At 43.3% G+C, this 18,501-nt stretch overlaps 2 protein-coding genes across 3 annotated transcripts; one reads left to right on the top strand and one right to left on the bottom strand.

The window, feature by feature from the left end:
* The first annotated feature begins 225 nt into the window (after positions 1–225).
* On the top strand, positions 226–5,626 carry gcc1 (GRIP and coiled-coil domain containing 1). Its single transcript, XM_012850563.3, has 4 exons — positions 226–438; positions 1,891–2,346; positions 2,427–3,065; positions 4,180–5,626. Exons 2-4 carry the CDS (start codon positions 1,978–1,980, stop codon positions 5,458–5,460), a joined length of 2,289 nt encoding a protein of 762 aa, XP_012706017.2. The 5' UTR covers positions 226–438; positions 1,891–1,977; the 3' UTR covers positions 5,461–5,626.
* Positions 5,627–7,813: 2,187 nt separating this feature from the next.
* On the bottom strand, positions 7,814–16,397 carry dennd6b (DENN/MADD domain containing 6B). Of its 2 annotated transcripts, none has more exons than XM_036149025.1 (20): positions 16,155–16,397; positions 15,822–15,860; positions 15,683–15,725; positions 13,613–13,716; positions 13,448–13,528; positions 13,255–13,360; positions 13,093–13,172; positions 12,924–12,986; positions 12,793–12,848; positions 12,582–12,704; positions 12,389–12,484; positions 10,694–10,788; positions 10,491–10,556; positions 10,349–10,413; positions 10,169–10,258; positions 10,042–10,095; positions 9,849–9,958; positions 8,537–8,639; positions 8,385–8,459; positions 7,814–8,286 (listed from the first exon to the last, which is right to left on the bottom strand). In XM_036149025.1, exons 1-20 carry the CDS (start codon positions 16,293–16,295, stop codon positions 8,161–8,163), a joined length of 1,716 nt encoding a protein of 571 aa, XP_036004918.1. In that variant the 5' UTR covers positions 16,296–16,397; the 3' UTR covers positions 7,814–8,160. The 2 variants fall into 2 exon arrangements, with proteins under 2 accessions (XP_036004918.1, XP_012706022.2); XM_012850568.3 differs by having other exon boundaries at positions 7,814–8,283; positions 16,155–16,392.
* Between the last annotated feature and the right edge of the window lie 2,104 nt (positions 16,398–18,501).

Below are 18,501 nucleotides of genomic sequence, written 5' to 3'. Positions count from 1 at the left end.
CACGACGGGAGACGGATTTGGGTCCACGGGAAGAAAGTTAAACCGCCTAAATCTAATGCTTGTACGTTCGATTTTATTAGCTGCAATTTGCGCCACCTCGTTAAAAAATATCCGAGTAAATTTGTCTTCTGCGGACGTAAACATAAATGGATTTGTAAAGACAGAAATTAGCAATCTAAAACTGTATTTACAATTTCCGTGGTTTCCATGAACGCATCACTAACTCCCCGCCTCTCTCTGCCCGGTCAGTTCCGCGGTGGCAGAACATGGCGGCTATTGACAGCCGGAGCTTCGAGTTAGGAACAAGATTATAGGATTTTTACTGAATGGTTTATTGTGTTCGGATTGGGTGTTGACAGATAATTATATTACGTTTAGTTAGTCTGAGATTCCGACGCATTAAAAGCCACTCTTTGTGTCGGAGAGCTGGATTATCAGGTAAGAACCGGATCCAGCAGGCAGGCTGGTGGACGGTAAAGTTTTAACGTTAAAGTCAAACGTCATCATTTCTGCAAATGATATTTTGAAAATTGCATAATATCTAAACAAATAATAAGACAAGCACGGCTTATCGTAAATAAAACAGTCACAACCAATCAACGGAAATAAAAGAGAGCTTTTTTGCTTCCTGTTTTTTTTCCCCCGTCTTCTTCCTTTTCTGCAACGATAATGTGCCTGAATGTGGAATCCTGTTGATGTTAAAGTTCTAAATTTTCTGCCTCACTTAGTCTAACCAGGATTTAAACTAGATTAGATTACAGTCTGAATTGTTGGACCAGGAAGTGACCCTTTAAGGATCCACGCTAACAGAATTAATCCGGATCTAGATCCAGGATTGGATCCAGGCTAGCCACACAAAATTCAGACGAACAAAACAAGATTTCAGAAAATTACCCAAAGCAACAGAACTTTACGCAAAACTGGATCCAGAATAACTAGGTCCAAATAATAAAATAATAAAACTAGGTCCAAACTAACCATAAATAATCCAGAACCACAACCGGATTAGAAGAACTCAATTTGACATTAAAACTATTTGCAGCCTACAAAACGTAATCCTAGATTAAGACTAAAAGAATGTCATTTAAAGCTGGATCCTGACTACTGGAGCTAGACTAGTAGTGTTAAATTCAGACAAACTGCCTAGACTAATAGAACCTATTTTGGAACTGAATTTATACAAGCAGAACTTGATTTATAAAAAGTACCCAGGTTTACAGACCTGTATGCAGCACTATGGATTATTAGATTATTAGAAGGACCTATCCAATGATTTAATCAAAATAAGTCACAACTGCTGATGGATAAATTGCAAGCAATATACCACTCAGGTTATTATTTTGGGTACTTCTAGTACTAAGAATTAATGGTATTTAAGTAGTATTAAATAATTTTTTTTTCTTTTAAGTATGTATGTGCGTATGTGTAAATATATATGTATGTGTATATGCACGTATGCATATATAGAGGAGTATATGGGTTCATGGTTCATGTAGGTATATATGTGTAGGTAGATATGTGTGTATGTACAGGTGTGTGCGTACGAATGTATACATTCTACTTATTTCTTTTTTATTTTATTCTATTTTTTTTGTGTTTGTATGTATGTATATTGTGTTAAAGGCATAAGGATAGAAGTACATTAGTATATGTATAGAGACATAGAGACACATATATGTCTATCCTCATAAATAAGTGAAGGGTTGAAGGGAGGGAAAGTCGAAGAGACAGGATGATACTTTAGAGAAGGGAGGGGAAAGGGGGAAAGAATGGGAAAAGAAAATGTATAAATGGTCATGTTATGTACCATTATAAGAAAATTCAATTAAAAAAAAAAAAAAAAAAAAAAGGACCTATCCAGATAGTTGATGAAACATGTCTCCCTTTTAGCTTCCATACGAGGGCAGCCGTGTCCGCTTGAGACTTGGATGAGTTCTGTGTGACGATGGAAGCGGTCTGACCTGGACTGAGTTGGACATGGAGAAGTTCGGGATGAGCTTTGGCGGCGGTCCCAGCAGGAAGGAGCTGCTGGACACCGTCGAGTCTCAGAAAAAGCAGCTGGTCCAGTACCAGACCCGCTTTAAGGATGTAGTCCGGGCCTACAAGAGTCTTCTGAAGGAGAAGGAGGCCCTGGAAGCCAGTCTGAAGGTCCTGACCGTGACTCAGGATCTGGACCTTAAGCAGCAGGAGCCGCCTACTGCCAGGCGCTTGGACCTGCTGGATGACGGTTGCTCTCTGCACAGCGAGGACAGCGTGGACACAGCAGCGTCTGTGGATGCAGCCAGCGAGACCACGAGGGGGGAGCAAAGCGAGGAGGAGCAGGGAGACCCGGGTCAGAGGTCTACGGTACGTCAACGACATAATTAACTGTTACACTTTGTCTGAGTCGCTGCCTCGCCTCTCTGACATGATGATTGTCTCTACAGCTTGACGCTGACAGCAGCGGCATGGAGGCGGAGCAACAGCAAACATCAACCCCCTCCGGCGTGGAGGCGGACCGCCGCATCGCCCAGCTGAAGAGCCAACTGGGCACGCTCACTGCGTCCCTGACCACCGTGACGCAGGAGAAGTCTCGGATGGAGGCGAGCTTCCAGGCCGACAAGCGTCAGCTGAAGCAGGAAGTGCAGGAGCTGCAGGAGCGTCTGGCCGCCGTGACGTCGGAGCAGGAGGCGGAGCTGCACGCTCTGCAGCAGCAGGTCGCAGAGGGCCGCGCGCGCATCATCACGCAGCAGCACGAAAGGGAGCAGGAGCAGGGAGACCACGCCCAGCAGCTGAGGGAGCTGCAGAGACTCCTGCAGCAGGAGCGAGACCTGCGGCAGGACGCCGAGCTGCGTCTGCACGACGCCAGCACCGCCCTCCTGGCCTCCTCGCAGGCTGTGGACCGGGGGGTGGAGTCGGAGGCACACCTTAACCAGGTGAGGGAGGAGAGAGACGAGCTGCGGAGGAGGCTGCAGGCTGCCGAGGAGGAGCAGAAGAAACCAGATCCCAGAGTGGAGGAGCTGCAGCGGGAACTCCAAGAGCTGAAGAACTCGTTCCAGCAGCAGATCCACAACGAGACCAAGAAGGTGAGGTCAGGGCTAGTTTACAGAAAGCGTGCTGACGAGGGAGTTTATTTAAATCCTCTGCATCTGGAAAACATCACTTGTTCCACATTTTGATGTTACATGATTTTTTTTTTTCTGTCAAAATTCTCTTTTTAATACAATAACAACGAAGAGAAAAAGGGTTTGAACTTTTAGCAGATTTATTAAGATTAAACAAACAAATATCATAGATAATACATGGATTTTAACCGCCTTCACGCAGTACTTTGTGGAAGCACCTTTACCTGTTTGGGGCACTTATACTCATCTCTACAGATCCTTCATAAACTCATCAGGGTTGTCAGATATTTTTAGGTCTTTTGATTTGATTAAAGTCCAGGATCAGGCTGGGTCAATCAACGACATTCACAGATTGCTCCTGAAGCCACTTCTTTCTTGTCTTGGCTGTGTGATTGGGTCGCTGTTGTGTTGTAGGAAGATGAATCGTCACCTTTGTGGGGGGGAAAGAACAGGAGAAAGAACAGGAACTCTGATGTTAAAGATTAGATTTTCATTGTATCAGAAAACCTCTAAGATGCATTTCTGACTAAGAGTGCTGCCGTGTATGCAGGCCTGTTTTTGCATCCTTCCCTAGAGTCACGTCTTAGATGTCTGCAGGGACATCATCGCTTGGTTTCTGCTCTATTAAGAACCCTCAGGAAAAAGTGCCCGTGTTGTTGCTCTGGTCTTAATCTGCTGTTAATGTGCAAACCTAATCACCTCTACTTTTACCCAAAATGTTGATGGCCTTAAACCCTAATCTTTCCTCCTGAAGTCCACCACCACAGCCTTGGTCTTTGTAAGATTGTGGAGTAGACGATTCCTGCCAGACTCCTTTTTCCTCCTTAACACACCAGACCACTGCAGAATGGTCCGAGCGTCACCGAGTCGCATTTAAGGTGAACAGAAACGGAGACCGGACAGTTTCCAGCTGGGTTCCCAGTCCAACCAATAGGATGGTGTATGACGTCCACCCTGAGCAGCCCCCTCTGGGATCTTACAAAATTTCACCCCATCAGCTTTGAATCTTCCTCCCAGAGAGGAAAGCCGTTGGCAGCGCTGCACGTGAGTCTCATGCTTGTGTTTATTTTTGCAGGTTTGCGAGGCAGAGGAGCGTGCACGTGAGCGCGCGCAGTCTGCAGAGCTTCGGGTGGCGGGTTTGGAGCAGCACGTCTCGGAGCTGTCGGAGCTGCTGGGATCCTGCGAGAAGGCGAAGCAGCGGGACCAGCAGGCGGCTCAGAGGCTGAGAGACCGGATCCTGCAGCTGGACACGGAGAACAAGACGCTGGCCATCGCCGCCTCCAGCAGGTCGAGCACAGACCTCAGTCTGGACGAGTCGCAGCTGGACGTGGCTGTTCTGAAGGATAAACTGCAGACGGTGAAGAAGCTGCTGGTGCTGGCGGCTCAGAGGAACCCAGATCAGAACATCCAGGATCTGGCCAACACGCAGGAGGACGTGGAGGAGCCGGGGTCGGACAGAACCGCAGCGCAGGTTTACCAGCAGGAGCTGCAGCAGCTGAGGGACGAGTTTGAGCGCTACAAGCTGCGTGCCCAGGTGGTGCTGAAGAACAAGAACGCCAAAGACGGCTGCCAGGCCAAGGAGCTGGAGGAGGTCCGGGACCAACTGTCGGAGCTCCGGGAGAAGTACATCACGCTGCGCATCCAGGGTGACGAGGCAGAGGCGCGGCACTGCCAGCAGCTGGAGGAGCGGCAGCAGCAGGCGGCGGCGTTGCAGCACTCTCACAGACAGGAGCTGGAGCGAACGGAGGCGCAGCACCGCGACGAGCTGCAGCGGCTGGAGGCGGAGCTCCACAAGCACCGGGAGAGGACAATGGCGCTGCTGGACGAGAAGGACCAGGAGCTGGAGAGGCTGCGAAGCGCCGTGCTCAGCTGCAGCCGCGACACCAGCGAGGCGGCGATGGCCGACGGCCTGCAGGAGGTCGGCCCCGACTGCGAAGGCGACGCGGTCAGCCAGGCCCTGCGGCAGGCCGCGCCCACCGAGTCCACGCTGCTGCTGTACGCCGAGCAGCTGGCACGCAAAGAGGTGGAGGTGGGCGGCCTCCGGCGGCAGAAAAACCGACTGGAGGAGGACCTGCACCAGCTGCAGGCCAGGCTCATCGCCAACGCCGAGCGGCACGAGGAGGAGACGGCGGAGCTGCGGGGGCAGCTCGACAAGCTCGTCCGGGACCAGAGCCGAGAGGGGGCCAACCTGGAGTACCTGAAGAACGTCATCTACAAGTTCCTGACGCTGCAGGACGCCAGCGGGCGGCTGCAGACACTCAACGCCATCCTGACCATCCTGCATTTCAGCCCACAGGAGAAACACGACGTCACGAGGCTGCAGGGCCCCGCCTGGTGGGCCCCCGCACGGAGGTGAAGACCCCAAGGAGGGACAGGATGGAGACAAACGGACCGGGTTTCACTGAATGATTCCATACCTGCGACCGTGACTGAATCACTGTGACAAGAGTTAAAGATCTAATCCAGCGAATCTAAATATTTTGGCTTCTCTTTGAGAAATAAACTATTTTTTGTGTGTCAGATTGAGTCTTTATGCTTTCTGAACCAAATTTGATGACCATAAAACCTAAAAACCTTGTCTGAGTACAAGCATTTCATTTCGGTTAAATTTTATTTTCCAGAAAATAAAAAGGTCACCAGATTTGTGTAAAGTACCAAAAGTAATGGATCACAATGCAGAACTAGATCCACACAAACAGAATTTAACCCAGAATAATACCTTGGCAGAAAAAAAAACTATCCAAAACTGGATCTAGATTAGAGCTGCATAATCCACATCTTAATCCAGACTAACAGAGCCTTATACATAACTTGGGGTCCGCTCTTCGTACGTCGCTAACTCAGCTGGATTTGATTGTTGATGATTTGGCATGATCTTGGATCGTTTGGTTCTTCGAAAGTCATCCTGCACTTGTTGTCATAGCAACATGTGCACAAATTTAAACCTGCTCGTGAGCAGGTTTATTTCATGTAAACAGGATTAGATCGCAGCTTTATAAGTGGAGGAGATGGGGAAGTCTGTCCAGCCAGTGCATTTGGACCACTTAGTGGCACAGGAAGGGACAGAATTGTGGAACACCATTTTTTTAATGTTTAATAAAAGACAAAACAAATAATGCTTAGTTCCTGTCATTTTATTTAAACAATTCTTTTTAAAGAAAAGCCAGCAAGTCATCTTTTGCCTGCAATATGCGATAGTTATGTAAAGTCAGCAATACTGCCGTCAAATGGTGTTTTAGAATTTACTCTGAACATCCTTTTGAATCAACTCGATCCCTAGTGCAATTTTTCTCTTTTTAAAGTTGTGGACTTCAATTTCTCCTCTTAATTTGTGTTTTATTCAGGTCAAAACACAATTTTTTTTGTTGAAGATGCTGTTTATATAGGGAACGGATGGCACCCTGTGTCATTTTGTGAAAGGAAAAGGTTGAAACATGCCTCATGCAACAAAAGTAAAAAGAACCTGTTTTTTTTCCAGCCTTTTTCTTGGTGGCTGTTATAAACAAACACATAATTTAACAGTGGCTTTTAAAAAAAAAAAAAAAAAAAAAAAAAAGGGGAAGAAGTTGCTTTATAAAATACAGAATAATTAAAGGCTTCTATTTTGTAGAATATTCTTTTATTTCACTTTTACTGATCATCCCGGGGAAGCTCTGATTTAAACAAAGTAAATATGAAATTATTAAAATACAAAAATACATATTGTAGAAAGTGATAGAAACATCTACCATGGACAGCATTTATGCATCAATTTGTCTGCTACTTTTTACCAGCCCTCTCCTGGCTTTAGCAGACTTTGAGGTGTTACCTGTCGTTTTAATTAATGACTCAAATTCGGCATAACCTTCCATTAAAAGCTCGTGTTCTGCTTGGGAGAAAAACTGTGGGCGTTCTTTGTTCATGCTGAACAGCCAATAGCGGCGCTGCTGATCAATGTTTCTACTATCGATACATTTCCCCTTTTAAACAAACGCATGAACGCGCAGTTATATCAGATAACTCAATCCAGCCATACTAATCATAAACAACAGGTGTGTTGGAAGAACCCAATTAGCCGGATCATGATTAGCCGGATGATATTATCTTGGATGTCTCATTTGATCTCAGATGTTTTAAGCAACGTACGAAGAACGGGCCCCTGATCTAGACTAATATTTGTATTTATGTGAACATAACTATAGCTAGACTACCAAAGTTTAATCAAGAACATGACGCAGACTAAGTTTAAAACATGGCTATAATTTAATCTAGAACAATTTCTAGACCAACAGATCAGAGTCCAGATTTTATGGAGTTGAATTTAGAACTGGATCCAGAATAAATCCAGAACTAGACACAGACTAATAGAATCCATACGAACAGAAATAGTTTTAAGTACCTTAAGTAAAGGAGCTTCATAGTTTAACAGGATTTAATCCACAGATGCATCTAGACTGACATTTAATCCAGAACTTTACCTAAAGGAAATGACTTGGGTTTAATCCAGGGCCTTGACCTGAATCCTAAATAAAGGTTTAATCCAGAACTGGACCCAGATAAGGAGAAATGATTCAACAAATGATCTTGACAAAACAACTGAATCTAGATTAATAAAACTTTCACAAAAGTAAACGAGGACTTCTATTACTCGATAGTAAGTGAAAAAGAAAAATGTCATCAAAGCACCAAGAGAAATTGAATTTTATAAAAAGCAGATCTGGACCAAAAGGGCAGTTTTAGTGTTTTAATTCACTTCAAAACAAAAAGAGGTAACAAGATTCAAGTTTTATTTTACATTAGGATAAAGAGCAGCACGTCAGTGTGGTGAGTTCTCTGTCAGCCTATAAAAATAACGGCTCTGTTCTGGGTCTGGGTCGGCCTCATGGTTTGTTGGACTTTCCTTTTTAGATAAATAAACCAAGATGATCTGAGTAGTGAACAAAAAAAAAAAAAAAAAAAAAAAAAAAAAAAAAGCCATGAAAACTCAACTCTTCAGACTTCTGCCTTGTTCGGGCTTCTTTGTGGCGTCGGGACGTCTTCAGGAGAAATGTTCAGCAGACGGTTGTGTTTGATGGCCTCAGCGTGTGTTCAGAACCGGCTGGAGGTCTTCAGGAAGTGAGCCGACCATGGAGTTTATGAAAGCCTCCAGTTTGTCCAAAACTCCATCTTTAACCTGCAGATGCTGCCGGCGAGCTTTGATCTGGCACAAAAAAATAAAATAAAAGGAAGAAGACATTTATGGGCGAATACAGCATGAACACGTCCAAATCATCACGCAGAACCCCATTCTGATCCCCTCACCAGTTTTTCTCTGAGCTTCAGGATCAGGTCCACGATCTCCACCTCCGACTTGTCTTTGGTCCAGCCCAGCAGGTCCTGCATAGACGTGTCGTCACGGTTAGGGGTTGGAAACGTTTCAGGTTCAGATACTGAAGGTGAGGAGAGACACTCACTGCGTCACAGATCGACTCTAGATGGAGGCTCTCCAGCTTCTGCGTCATCTCTCTGTGGCGCTGACGGTACCAGCCGTCAAAGTTGGGGGACCTGAAAAATTTCCTGAGCAAGAAAAGAAAAGAAAAGAAAAAAAAATTAATAAGAAAAAAAATGAACATTTCACAAGATTGAGTCAGTTTATGTACCTTTAAAGAGGGAAAGCCGATCTCCTCACAACCTGCCATGCCTTCACTTTTCCTCACCGCTCCTTTACCGGAAGCTTTTACAGAGTTTAGGCGTAAAGGTTTCAGTAATTTTCTCATCAGAAAAAATTAATATGTAGATTTTTTTAGGTCCTTAATTTACATTAGCCTAAATTACATTCATTTAATTAAAATCTGAGAGCATGAAGTGAGCCACTCTTTATTTAGTTCATGCTCAGATCTAAAGATATTCAGGAAGAGATTAGAAAAAGTCATTGGCACCAATCAGTGAGGAAAGGGGTTTACAGCCTTTTCTAAGGATCTGGGACTCCAGAGAACCACAAGAGCCATTATTTAAATGACTCCATGTGTGCATAGACAACTTATCCAGGACTTCCTGGAGGTACCCAGAACATCATCTAAGGCTCTGCTGGCCTCCATCACATCAATTAAGTTCATGATTCAACACCAACAAAAAAACAAAAACGGCCTCCACTTCCTAATTAATCTGAAAACCAGTCACTGCACAGCTTCTCGTTTCTAAATCCAACGTTGTTCTAGAGTTACGTTTTCATATGTTTTGAATCAGTTCTAGGAAGATTGTGGACATTTACCGTCTTCTCTTGACCCAACTTGGACTGGCTGTTTTCCAGCATTTGCAAGATTGCCCATCGTTTTCTCTGAAGAATTTGTATTTCTTGCAGGATAATGTATTCTAAAAGCATAGATTAGTATCTTATTTAGTCTTATTTCTGCATTCAAATAGTGAAACCAAAGCATAAAAATCACTTTCAATGCTTTGGCATCTAACCCAGACTCTGATTCATATATCCAGGTTAAGATTTTTAGGTTTCAAAAAGTAATTAGGAAGAGAGTTAAAATAAAAACATTGACCGGTATTACAATACTTTTCCATACCTGGAAGAAGACTAAACCAGACTCTTTCCCATGTCTTTGGTCCACTTTGTAAATAATGTCTTAAAATAAGAAGCTATTGACCGCATCATTTCTAAAATACCCAATACAGCTGTACAACAGGTCCAGAAATGGCAACACTCCATGGATGGGTGTGTAGACGCCACCTGCCGTACAACACACCCACCAACAACCTGCCGCCTGCGTGGCTCACCTGTACAGACCCATCCAATCACCTCGGAGCATGGAGGTGAGCTGAGGGCCAGTGTGATCCAGAGTGGAAATGAACTCTTCCTGACTGAAGGGACGAACCTGCGGAGGAGTCTGTACAAAAAAAACAAAAAAAAAAACAAAGAGGCATCAAGTCGCCAGCTGATGACTGAGATCAGCAGCTATGACGAACCGACCTTCCAGGGCGTGACAGATCTCTGCAGAGGCATCAGGCTCGCCATGTACCGCTCCTGTCAGACAAAACACAGGGTTTACTGACAAAGCTTCACCTGCAGGAATGATCTGCGTCTGCGATCTCCTCACCAGGGGAATGATGAAGCTCTGTGTGAGCTCCAGCAGGTGTCTCCTCAGGATGGCGCTCTGAGCCTCTGACGGCCTCTTCCTCTGGATTCCCTGCAAGTCAACGGCGAGAAAAAAAACGAAACACTGAGCCGCTGGTCTTTAATCCCTCCTCAGACAGACCAAACATGGACATTTGCTCACCTTCAGCAGTCTCTTGATAAGAATTTTGTCTTTGTGTAGAAACGTTTTGTAGGCCGTGTAGATCCCTGCACACAAACAAGCAGACAACGGAAAGCTGCAGGCATGACCAGCTACAGCAGAAAGACAAGCCAACTCACCTTACCTGGTTTGGTGTCTAGAGTTTTGAGTTTGGACAGCTTCTTAACCTTCACCTGCTTGGGAAGATCACCTGGACACGAGCAGAAATGCACATTTAATCCCATGAAACTACGGTCAACATCCAGGGCTAATTAGCGCTACGAGAACCTGACAGGTTCAACATAAGGTCTGATCTGCATCACGCTGCCACAGAGAGCGATGGTCTACCTGCCATCTTGATCTCTCCCAGTCTAACGATGTGAGGCCAGTTCTGAAACGTCTTGATGAAGAACGGGTTGGTGACCCCCAGAACCACATTTGGACTGAAGGAGGAAGAGTGAGAAATGAGAGATACAGCTGTGTGGAGCAATTGCACCAGATACAAAGGAGATCCAAAAGCCGTCTTCTAGTTGTGCTTAAGCAGAGTACGGTACGGCTGATGGTGACAGACGAGATCCAGATGTGTGGTTCAGCTGTGGGCTCCAGGTGTGTGTTACAGGGGTGTTTATGAGTTGGTTTGAGAGGGTGTTACAGAAGGATGAAAAAATGGGGGATGGTGCCATGTGTGGTTTGGGTCCAAGTGAATTTTTCAACAACAAAAAAAAAAAAAAAAAAAAAAAAAAAAAAAGTCTGATACAGTTGCAAAAACTTTTACCAGGACATGCTTAGGCAATGTTACATTAGCACAAGAGGGTGGGGACTAGTGTAGATGTCATCCAGATGTGTAACCCCAGGACTGTGTATAACATCAATGTAATATTTGGTGATTGGTTCAGGTGCGTTTCAGATTTGTGCTCTATGGATGCGATAAGAGGGCCAAAGATGAGATACAGGTGTGTGGTTTAGCTGTGTGTTCAAGGTATGTTTTAGGAGTGTGTGAGAGTGTTTTTATTTTTATTTTTTTAGGAATGTCTTCCTTCTCGTTACTTGCTTCAGGAATCTGTTGCAGATATGATGTTAAGCTGTTAATTTCATGCGCGATCGAGCAGTGTGGTACAGGAGTGTGACGCGGATGGCTGGTTCAGATTGGATCCAGCTGTGTTATTCACCAGCAGATGTGCGTTTCACAGACATCAGGTGTGTTACACTGGTAGGTTAAAAAGGGATGAGTGGTGCAGGTGTGATCTAGCCGTGTTGTTCAGCTGTTTGCTTTAGTGGCATGATCCAGGTGGTTTTCTGGATTATGTTGTTAGAGTGTGCTGGGGGAAATGGCATCCGGATGTGGGCTTTTAGAAATTTACTACAGGGGTGTTACAGACGCGTGAAATGTGGGGCTGTTACATATATTGGTCCAGATGTTTTGTTTCTCTCTTTGCTCCAGGTGAGGAGTTCATTTGTGTGTTCCAGGCACTGAGCTATATAATACACTGGAGTGCTGATTTTGCCAAAAAACTGAGGTCACTGGCCGCCATCTTGCTACTCCCTACTCTCACAGAATCCCATAGGATTTGGTTGCAACAACAAGCAGTTTTCTGGCTGTGTGAAAACGTTTCACAGGTAATTCTACAGTCAGTGGATGTACTAACACTATCAACTACTAGGAAATTAGGTGCTGATATATATAAAAAATGCTAAATATTTCAGCACCTGACTTTCTCAGTACTTGATAGTTTGGCATTTGACATTTTAAAAGTCTTAAGCCCCCCCTGAACATGAGAAAATCCTCGTTATTCGATGCTGTAGCGCACATATTCCCTAGTTACTGGGGGGAAATAGGGAGTACCAATATGGCGGCTGGTGGCTTCAAAGCGACTCTAACAGCGGGCGATTAGCACTGCCGTGTATAATATAGCTCAGTGGTTCCAGGTGTCTAACTACAGGAGGTTGAAACAGATCCTGTCGAAAGTGTGTGCTGTAGGAGTGCCGTTACACGAGTGTAAAAATGATCCGTACAGATGAGATCCAGATGTTCAGATGACTTACGGAGCCTGTGTCCTGGTGGTGTACTCCCTGAACTCACAGTCATGGATGGTAAAATAGGGTCGAAAGTCGCAGCAGAACTTCAGAGGGCTTATGGAGCTGAAGTTATAAAAAAAAAAAAAAGACACACAGTCGCAGTTACCATGAGAACGTAAAGCAGGCTCACCGATTAGCCGCCAGGAGCTGCATGAACTACCTGACCAGAGCCAGAACGGTCTCTGAGCAGCCTGTTGGAGACGGCGCCATGATGACCAGCGGCTCCCCCAGCAGCGTGAGCTCCCACAACATCTGCAGGTGAATCAGAACAGACTGGAAACACCTGAGAAGGATACAGGAGAAAAATGGAGAGACTGAGAGCAATTTTTTTAGCAAAATTCACAACAACATCCACAGGGAGCAGCACTAACTTAAAGAGGTCCAGTTCATGGATGGTCGGCAGCAGCGTTGGAGCTGGCAGGAGGTTCTAAAAAGGACAAGCTCTGTATTACTATCAGAAGCTGGGAGACAGAGGAACAAGGTGAGAGAACTGATGTCTGACCTCTTTAGTTATCTGCCTGACTGGACTTCCTCCCGGTTTGTCTGTTTTTGAAGGGATTCTAATCTGAAACAAAAAACAACAACAAAAAAAGATCTTAGATCCTTTTAATTTCCCCCTAGCACAGTTTTTTGGTCCACTGACCAGTGAGCCACGTCTCCGCTGCACTTACCTGTAAGACAGAACCCACGACTGGCAGGTTGAGCGTCTGTCCAGGTGTGGGAGGAGGCCACTGGTCGATCTCATTGCACACTGAAGATGAAATAGAGTTAAACGTCAGGTGTGACCCCCGAAAACCTGACTGGATAGTTTTAAATGATGCAAGCATCATCACCTGCTTCCAGAAACGGTTCTAGCTTCTCAAAGAACTCTGGCGCTATGGTCTGCAGCAACGAGTGGAACAGGTGTGTGTACGGCAACCTGGACACCAACACCAGGGACTGGAAGGCAAAGTCACATTACAGACATCGTCGGGTGACCACATCAAAACAAGGGTCAGGCATAATAGAGGAGAACAGTGTGATTACCTTCTGGAAGTAGCCCCTCTTCATGGAGACATCCTTGACCTGACGGAAGTACACATAGCCAAAGAAATGTGCCGTTTCCCTCTGAGGAGACGTCACAGCTGGTTTTTACAGACCGTTTACAGAACATACTTGACTGCAGGTGCGTCTGGTCTCAGGTTAACTCACCTGCAGCGTGACGGGGGCGTCTCTATTGTACACGTCGTCTCTGAAACACTGACGTCCGACTGATTGGCGTAATCTGAAAGTGAATTGAGTGTCCCCAAGGCACCCTGGGAAGAGGAAAACTCCCTGTGACCTCTGTGGCACAAACACACAGTGTATTGCTTAAAGTAGTCGCTCGCCCATCCACATAAACGAAATGAGGTGATCCAGTCACTTTCATGGCCACAGGTGTATAAAAAAAGTAAAGCATCTAGGCATGCAGACTGTTTGTGAAAGAATTGGTCGCTCTCAGGAATGAACTCTAAAGACGACCTGTGCAACTGGTCGTGAAATTTCCTCCCGTCTAAATACTCCCCAGTCAGAGGTATAACAAAGCAGAAGCAACAGCACCTGATAGTATCCACTCTGAAAATTTACCGTGTTTGACTCTATGTAGAACACCTTGGGGATTAATCATAAACGTATAAAGGAAAAGTGAGAGGATGCAGCACAACTGAAAAAGGCTGTAGTATGTATGCCAGGCCCATTGATGGCGCTGTGACACAGCCAAAGAAACATTTGAAAAAAACAAACGCTGGGCCTATGCAGACAACTCATTGTGAGGTAAACACAGCACCATGGCAGGGAATCAGACAGAAAGGAAGAGTCCAGGAATGCTACTAACCAGCCCGCTCTAACAGCCATGACAAAGCTGCAACACCGGACGGCGCCATCTTATTTGAGAGAGTACAGACCATGTAGCTATAGAGAGAGGTGACACTACGACGGCATCGTTTAAGAAACGACGCGGCTTGCGCGTATACACACAGAAAAATTAAATACAACCATTCTGGGACCCAGTTTCAAAAATTATTGTTTACGGTCTCCCAAGATGCAGCATCCATGTGGCCAGCCTAAGGCTACGTTCACACTGCAGCCTGAAGTGACCCGATTATGATTTTTTTGCCCATATGAGACCTGGATCTGATATTTTTACGACAGTCTGAACAACACAACTGGATTTTTTCGAACACGACCCGGGCCGCTTGGATACGTGGTCCTGAATCCGATACACGTCTGATCTTTTCAAATGAGACCTGTGTCTGTACGGCCAGGTCGCATTCATCCGACTTACACGTCATTGACACTTATCATATATATTTTTACGTCACAGATGCACATAACGATTGCCTTTGTCATTCGAAAATTATGAATGAAGTCCGTATCAGTAAAGCCACTCACATCACTATTCCACCATTCCTGGCTTCGACTCCACACCCACACGTTTCTCTGTACGGACATTGCTGTTGCTGCCCCACAAAAACGTCATTGCCAAAAATCTGGCTCTTTCTTTTCGACCTTCTTAAAAGGATTGGGTTGGTAATATATTGGCTCCGGTTGGAGAAGAACTTAAAGAACGCAAGATACGCTGCAGCATTACAGCCCATGTTTACGTCAGCAAACACTGAACACGCTTGCTACGTATGATGTCATCGCGTCCTCTACTGCACATGCGGGACATGTTGCATGAATGCAGTTCACACAAGAGATCACATACAAGTTGCATATAATTGAAAATGTAAACGGACACAGAAAAACAAATATATATATATATATATATATATATATAGATATATATATATATATATATATATATATATATATATATATATATATATATATATATATATATATATATATATATATATATATATATATATATGAATAAATTTGGCCTGCAGTGTGAACGTAGCCTAAAGATCTTTGCGGATACATCTAATTTCGTTTCCGTTGGGACAGGGCCTGGGAGCCGGCCCTTCTCGTCCAACATCAGTGTATGACCTCACAAATGCACTTCTGGAAAAAACGTAAATAATAATAATAAATCCCATAATCATGCTCCAGAAACTCTTCCCAGAAAGGCTGAAGTTGTTGTAGCTGCAAAGGGTGGACCACCAACCTATGGATTAGTGGGATGTCACTTCAATTCATATGTGGGTCAAGGCATGGGAGCGAATACTTTAGGCAATATAGTGCATCTCTGTCTTTTAGTCCGTACTCATCAGTACTGCAGACATCTTTACCTGAACTTACCTGAGTAGGAATCGGGGAAGGACAGGTAACAGATGCTGGATTTCTGACAACGAACAGAAACAGCGCGGTCAATCAGTGATGGAATAATTAATTAACGGGACATCTGGTTTATTCTGGTAAGAGTATGAAAAATAGTCACCTCTTTCTCTGTGAGTTTCACGTCCTGAGGATAAACTAGCTAAAAAGGCACAGAGAGAATGAATAAACACTGGGCTCCTTTCATAAACCCCGCACATTTAACGACTCTGCGTATCAAAAACCTTATTTACAAGAACAGATGTGACAAAATAATTTAAAAGGGAGTTCATTTTTAACCTACTAACGACGCCGAACTGAAGAATCGTTGTTACACTTTTTAACAGTATAGATTATTTTTATCTAACAAAATCGGGTTATTTTACAAAGTCGCCTAAATGTAAAATCGCAGATAATTCAAACCTAGATTGGTGCTAGCGATGCTAAGCTAACGCACCTCAATGGCTTGCCCGAGCTCCAGGTCGAAGGTAACCACACACACGCACTCCAGCCAGGAGGAGAAGCGGGCCCAAGCGGACCGGCTGTCTGCCGCAGCCTCCATCCGCAGAGGAGAACCGAACCCGTCCAGTGGGTCCATCGCGGCAGGTGTTGTGGGAAATCCGGCTCCCCTGAAATAACCGGCCGGGGAGCACACAACAGCTGGATGGGCGGATCCAAATGACTGCGCATCGGTTCTGGGCAAGCAGCACATGTCAAAAACTTGGAATATGATTTGTTTTTGTCACACATTTGAGATAGTGAAACTTATTTGGGCTATGGGTTTAAATGATTGCATACAGGTGGAGCAAAAATTTCCAAGCATTTATTTCTCGAAATTTAGATTGTTCCAGATAATAAATACATACTCTCAAAAATATCACTGTTAAAGCGTTAAACATTTGAAATTCATGGTGTCACACCCGAATCAGCTAATTAACAAAAGAAAAAAAAAAAAACACCTGCAAAAGGTTTTCCTGAGCCCCTAAATCAGGCATGTCCAACTCCAGTCCTTGGGGACCAGCATTCTGTCTGTTTTAGATCTGTCCCTAGTCCAGCACATCAGTTTCCAATGAATGATTTACATTCTAATCAAAACAAAGGGCATTTAATTTTTTCATTTAATTTCTTTTGACCACAAAAAATAGCTTATGGGTGGGTTGTTAAAATTTGGGAAGCTATTCATAGCATTTAGTGGGCTTTTAGAAAGAATAAATAACAAAATATATCAAAATAGTTGTCATTGTGTGGCACAAAACTAAAAGCTTCCACATTTTAATAAAATGTAATTTCCTTGAACTTATTTTACTAATTAATTTGTTTCTGAATGTGTAGAATCTGTCTAATCTGACATCATCAATGAATTATGGTTAATCAAGTGTCACCCTGAAGCTGAATATGTCAGTGTTGTAAACACCTCAAGTGGGATTGAATTCTACTGATTAACTTACAAAATGTTAAATGGCTGTATGTGAAAGAGAAATGTGAGATTGATCTGTATTCCGTAACAGCAAGGAATTTTATATTAAGTTAGATTTACAACTCATGTTGAGAGGCTATTGATTAACTTTTTTCCGGTTGCTATAACATGATTGTTAACGTGATCTTGTGTTTTATTTGATTGCCTGATTGCACATTTTGTCAGGAGCCTGTACAGTATGTACACACTTTCATATAAAACAAAGTCATTAAATAGACATGCAAAACATTACTTGGCGTTTTCAAACATTTTAGATTGCAACTACAACAAATTCAACAAAGCAGATTGAGTAAAATTAAACCAGTTGTTACTGTTTAAGGAAATTTCAGTTTTGTAAGTAAAAATAACTTTCATAGTTGTTTTAAGAAATGAAAATTAGTGTGTAGTCATTTATTTAAGGTGGCAGTATGACTCTAAGTCTTTTTAGATAAAATATTTTCACCTTTTGGCTCAAAACGCCTTTCAAAAAAGAAGTACAAAAAATGCAAGTAAGACAAATGAATATGCAAAATCTACGATCTGTACAACATAAACACACACATTTTATTTTCAAGGTTAACACATATTTATAAATTATATTTGACATGGTTTGTGGAGTAAGGACACTAATGCAGACCAAGCGAATAATAAAAAAATATATATTTATATTAAGTAAAACTTGCAGCAAGAAGTTACAGCCAAGAACACAAACGACATGGATAACCAGCGTTAGTAAACAGGAACCACTGACCAAACATGAAATGAGCATAGTTGGGTAGTTACTAGTCACTTTAACTCAGTTACATTTACTTCAGTAACTTTTTGAGCAAAATGAAATTTTACTGTTACTTGAGTAAAATTTCTGGCTACTCTACCTGCTGTAACCCCATGAATAAAGAACATACTCGTTTTAACCAAAAATGCACCAGAGAGACAAAAACCTATAGTTTATGTTAAAGTGAGACTTCTTATTTTTACACAAGCTTTGCTATTTTAATGCTATTTTGGATCTGCTGATCTTGTTGAGCCATTTGGAGGTCAAATGAATGTACAGTAAACAGTAGATATTGTAATTGGAAGTACTTTGCACTGTTCTAACATACTATATATATTACCTGCTTCAAGTTTAATGTTGAAAATAAATTATTTAGAAAAATGTTTCTTTTGTCTTTAGTGTCTTTAGTATATATTTTGTCTTTAAAATACCAGAATTTACACATAACCTTATACTTTTGTCTGAAATATTAAATCATCAGTTGTTATAATGAGTTACTCAGTAGGCCTACTTGAGTAACTTTATTACTGATTACCTTTTTACTCTTACTTGAGTAATTTCTTGGCTGACAAC

Source organism: Fundulus heteroclitus, chromosome 17 (assembly GCF_011125445.2).
Source record: "Fundulus heteroclitus isolate FHET01 chromosome 17, MU-UCD_Fhet_4.1, whole genome shotgun sequence".
NCBI classification, from domain to species: domain Eukaryota; kingdom Metazoa; phylum Chordata; class Actinopteri; order Cyprinodontiformes; family Fundulidae; genus Fundulus; species Fundulus heteroclitus.
This window is presented reverse-complemented; position numbering and strand designations above follow the sequence as displayed.

Coding starts and splice junctions, on each gene's coding strand:
- gcc1 (XM_012850563.3), top strand. CDS start 1,978: ATGGAGAAGTTCGGGATGAGCTTTGGCGGCGGTCCCAGCAGGAAGGAG. Junction 2,347..2,426: donor ACCCGGGTCAGAGGTCTACG/GTACGTCAACGA, acceptor TTGTCTCTACAG/CTTGACGCTGACAGCAGCGG. Junction 3,066..4,179: donor TCCACAACGAGACCAAGAAG/GTGAGGTCAGGG, acceptor TTATTTTTGCAG/GTTTGCGAGGCAGAGGAGCG.
- dennd6b (XM_036149025.1), bottom strand. CDS start 16,295: ATGGACCCACTGGACGGGTTCGGTTCTCCTCTGCGGATGGAGGCTGCG. Junction 15,861..16,154: donor AGCTCGGGCAAGCCATTGAG/GTGCGTTAGCTT, acceptor GTGCCTTTTTAG/CTAGTTTATCCTCAGGACGT. Junction 12,485..12,581: donor ACCGTTCTGGCTCTGGTCAG/GTAGTTCATGCA, acceptor TTATAACTTCAG/CTCCATAAGCCCTCTGAAGT.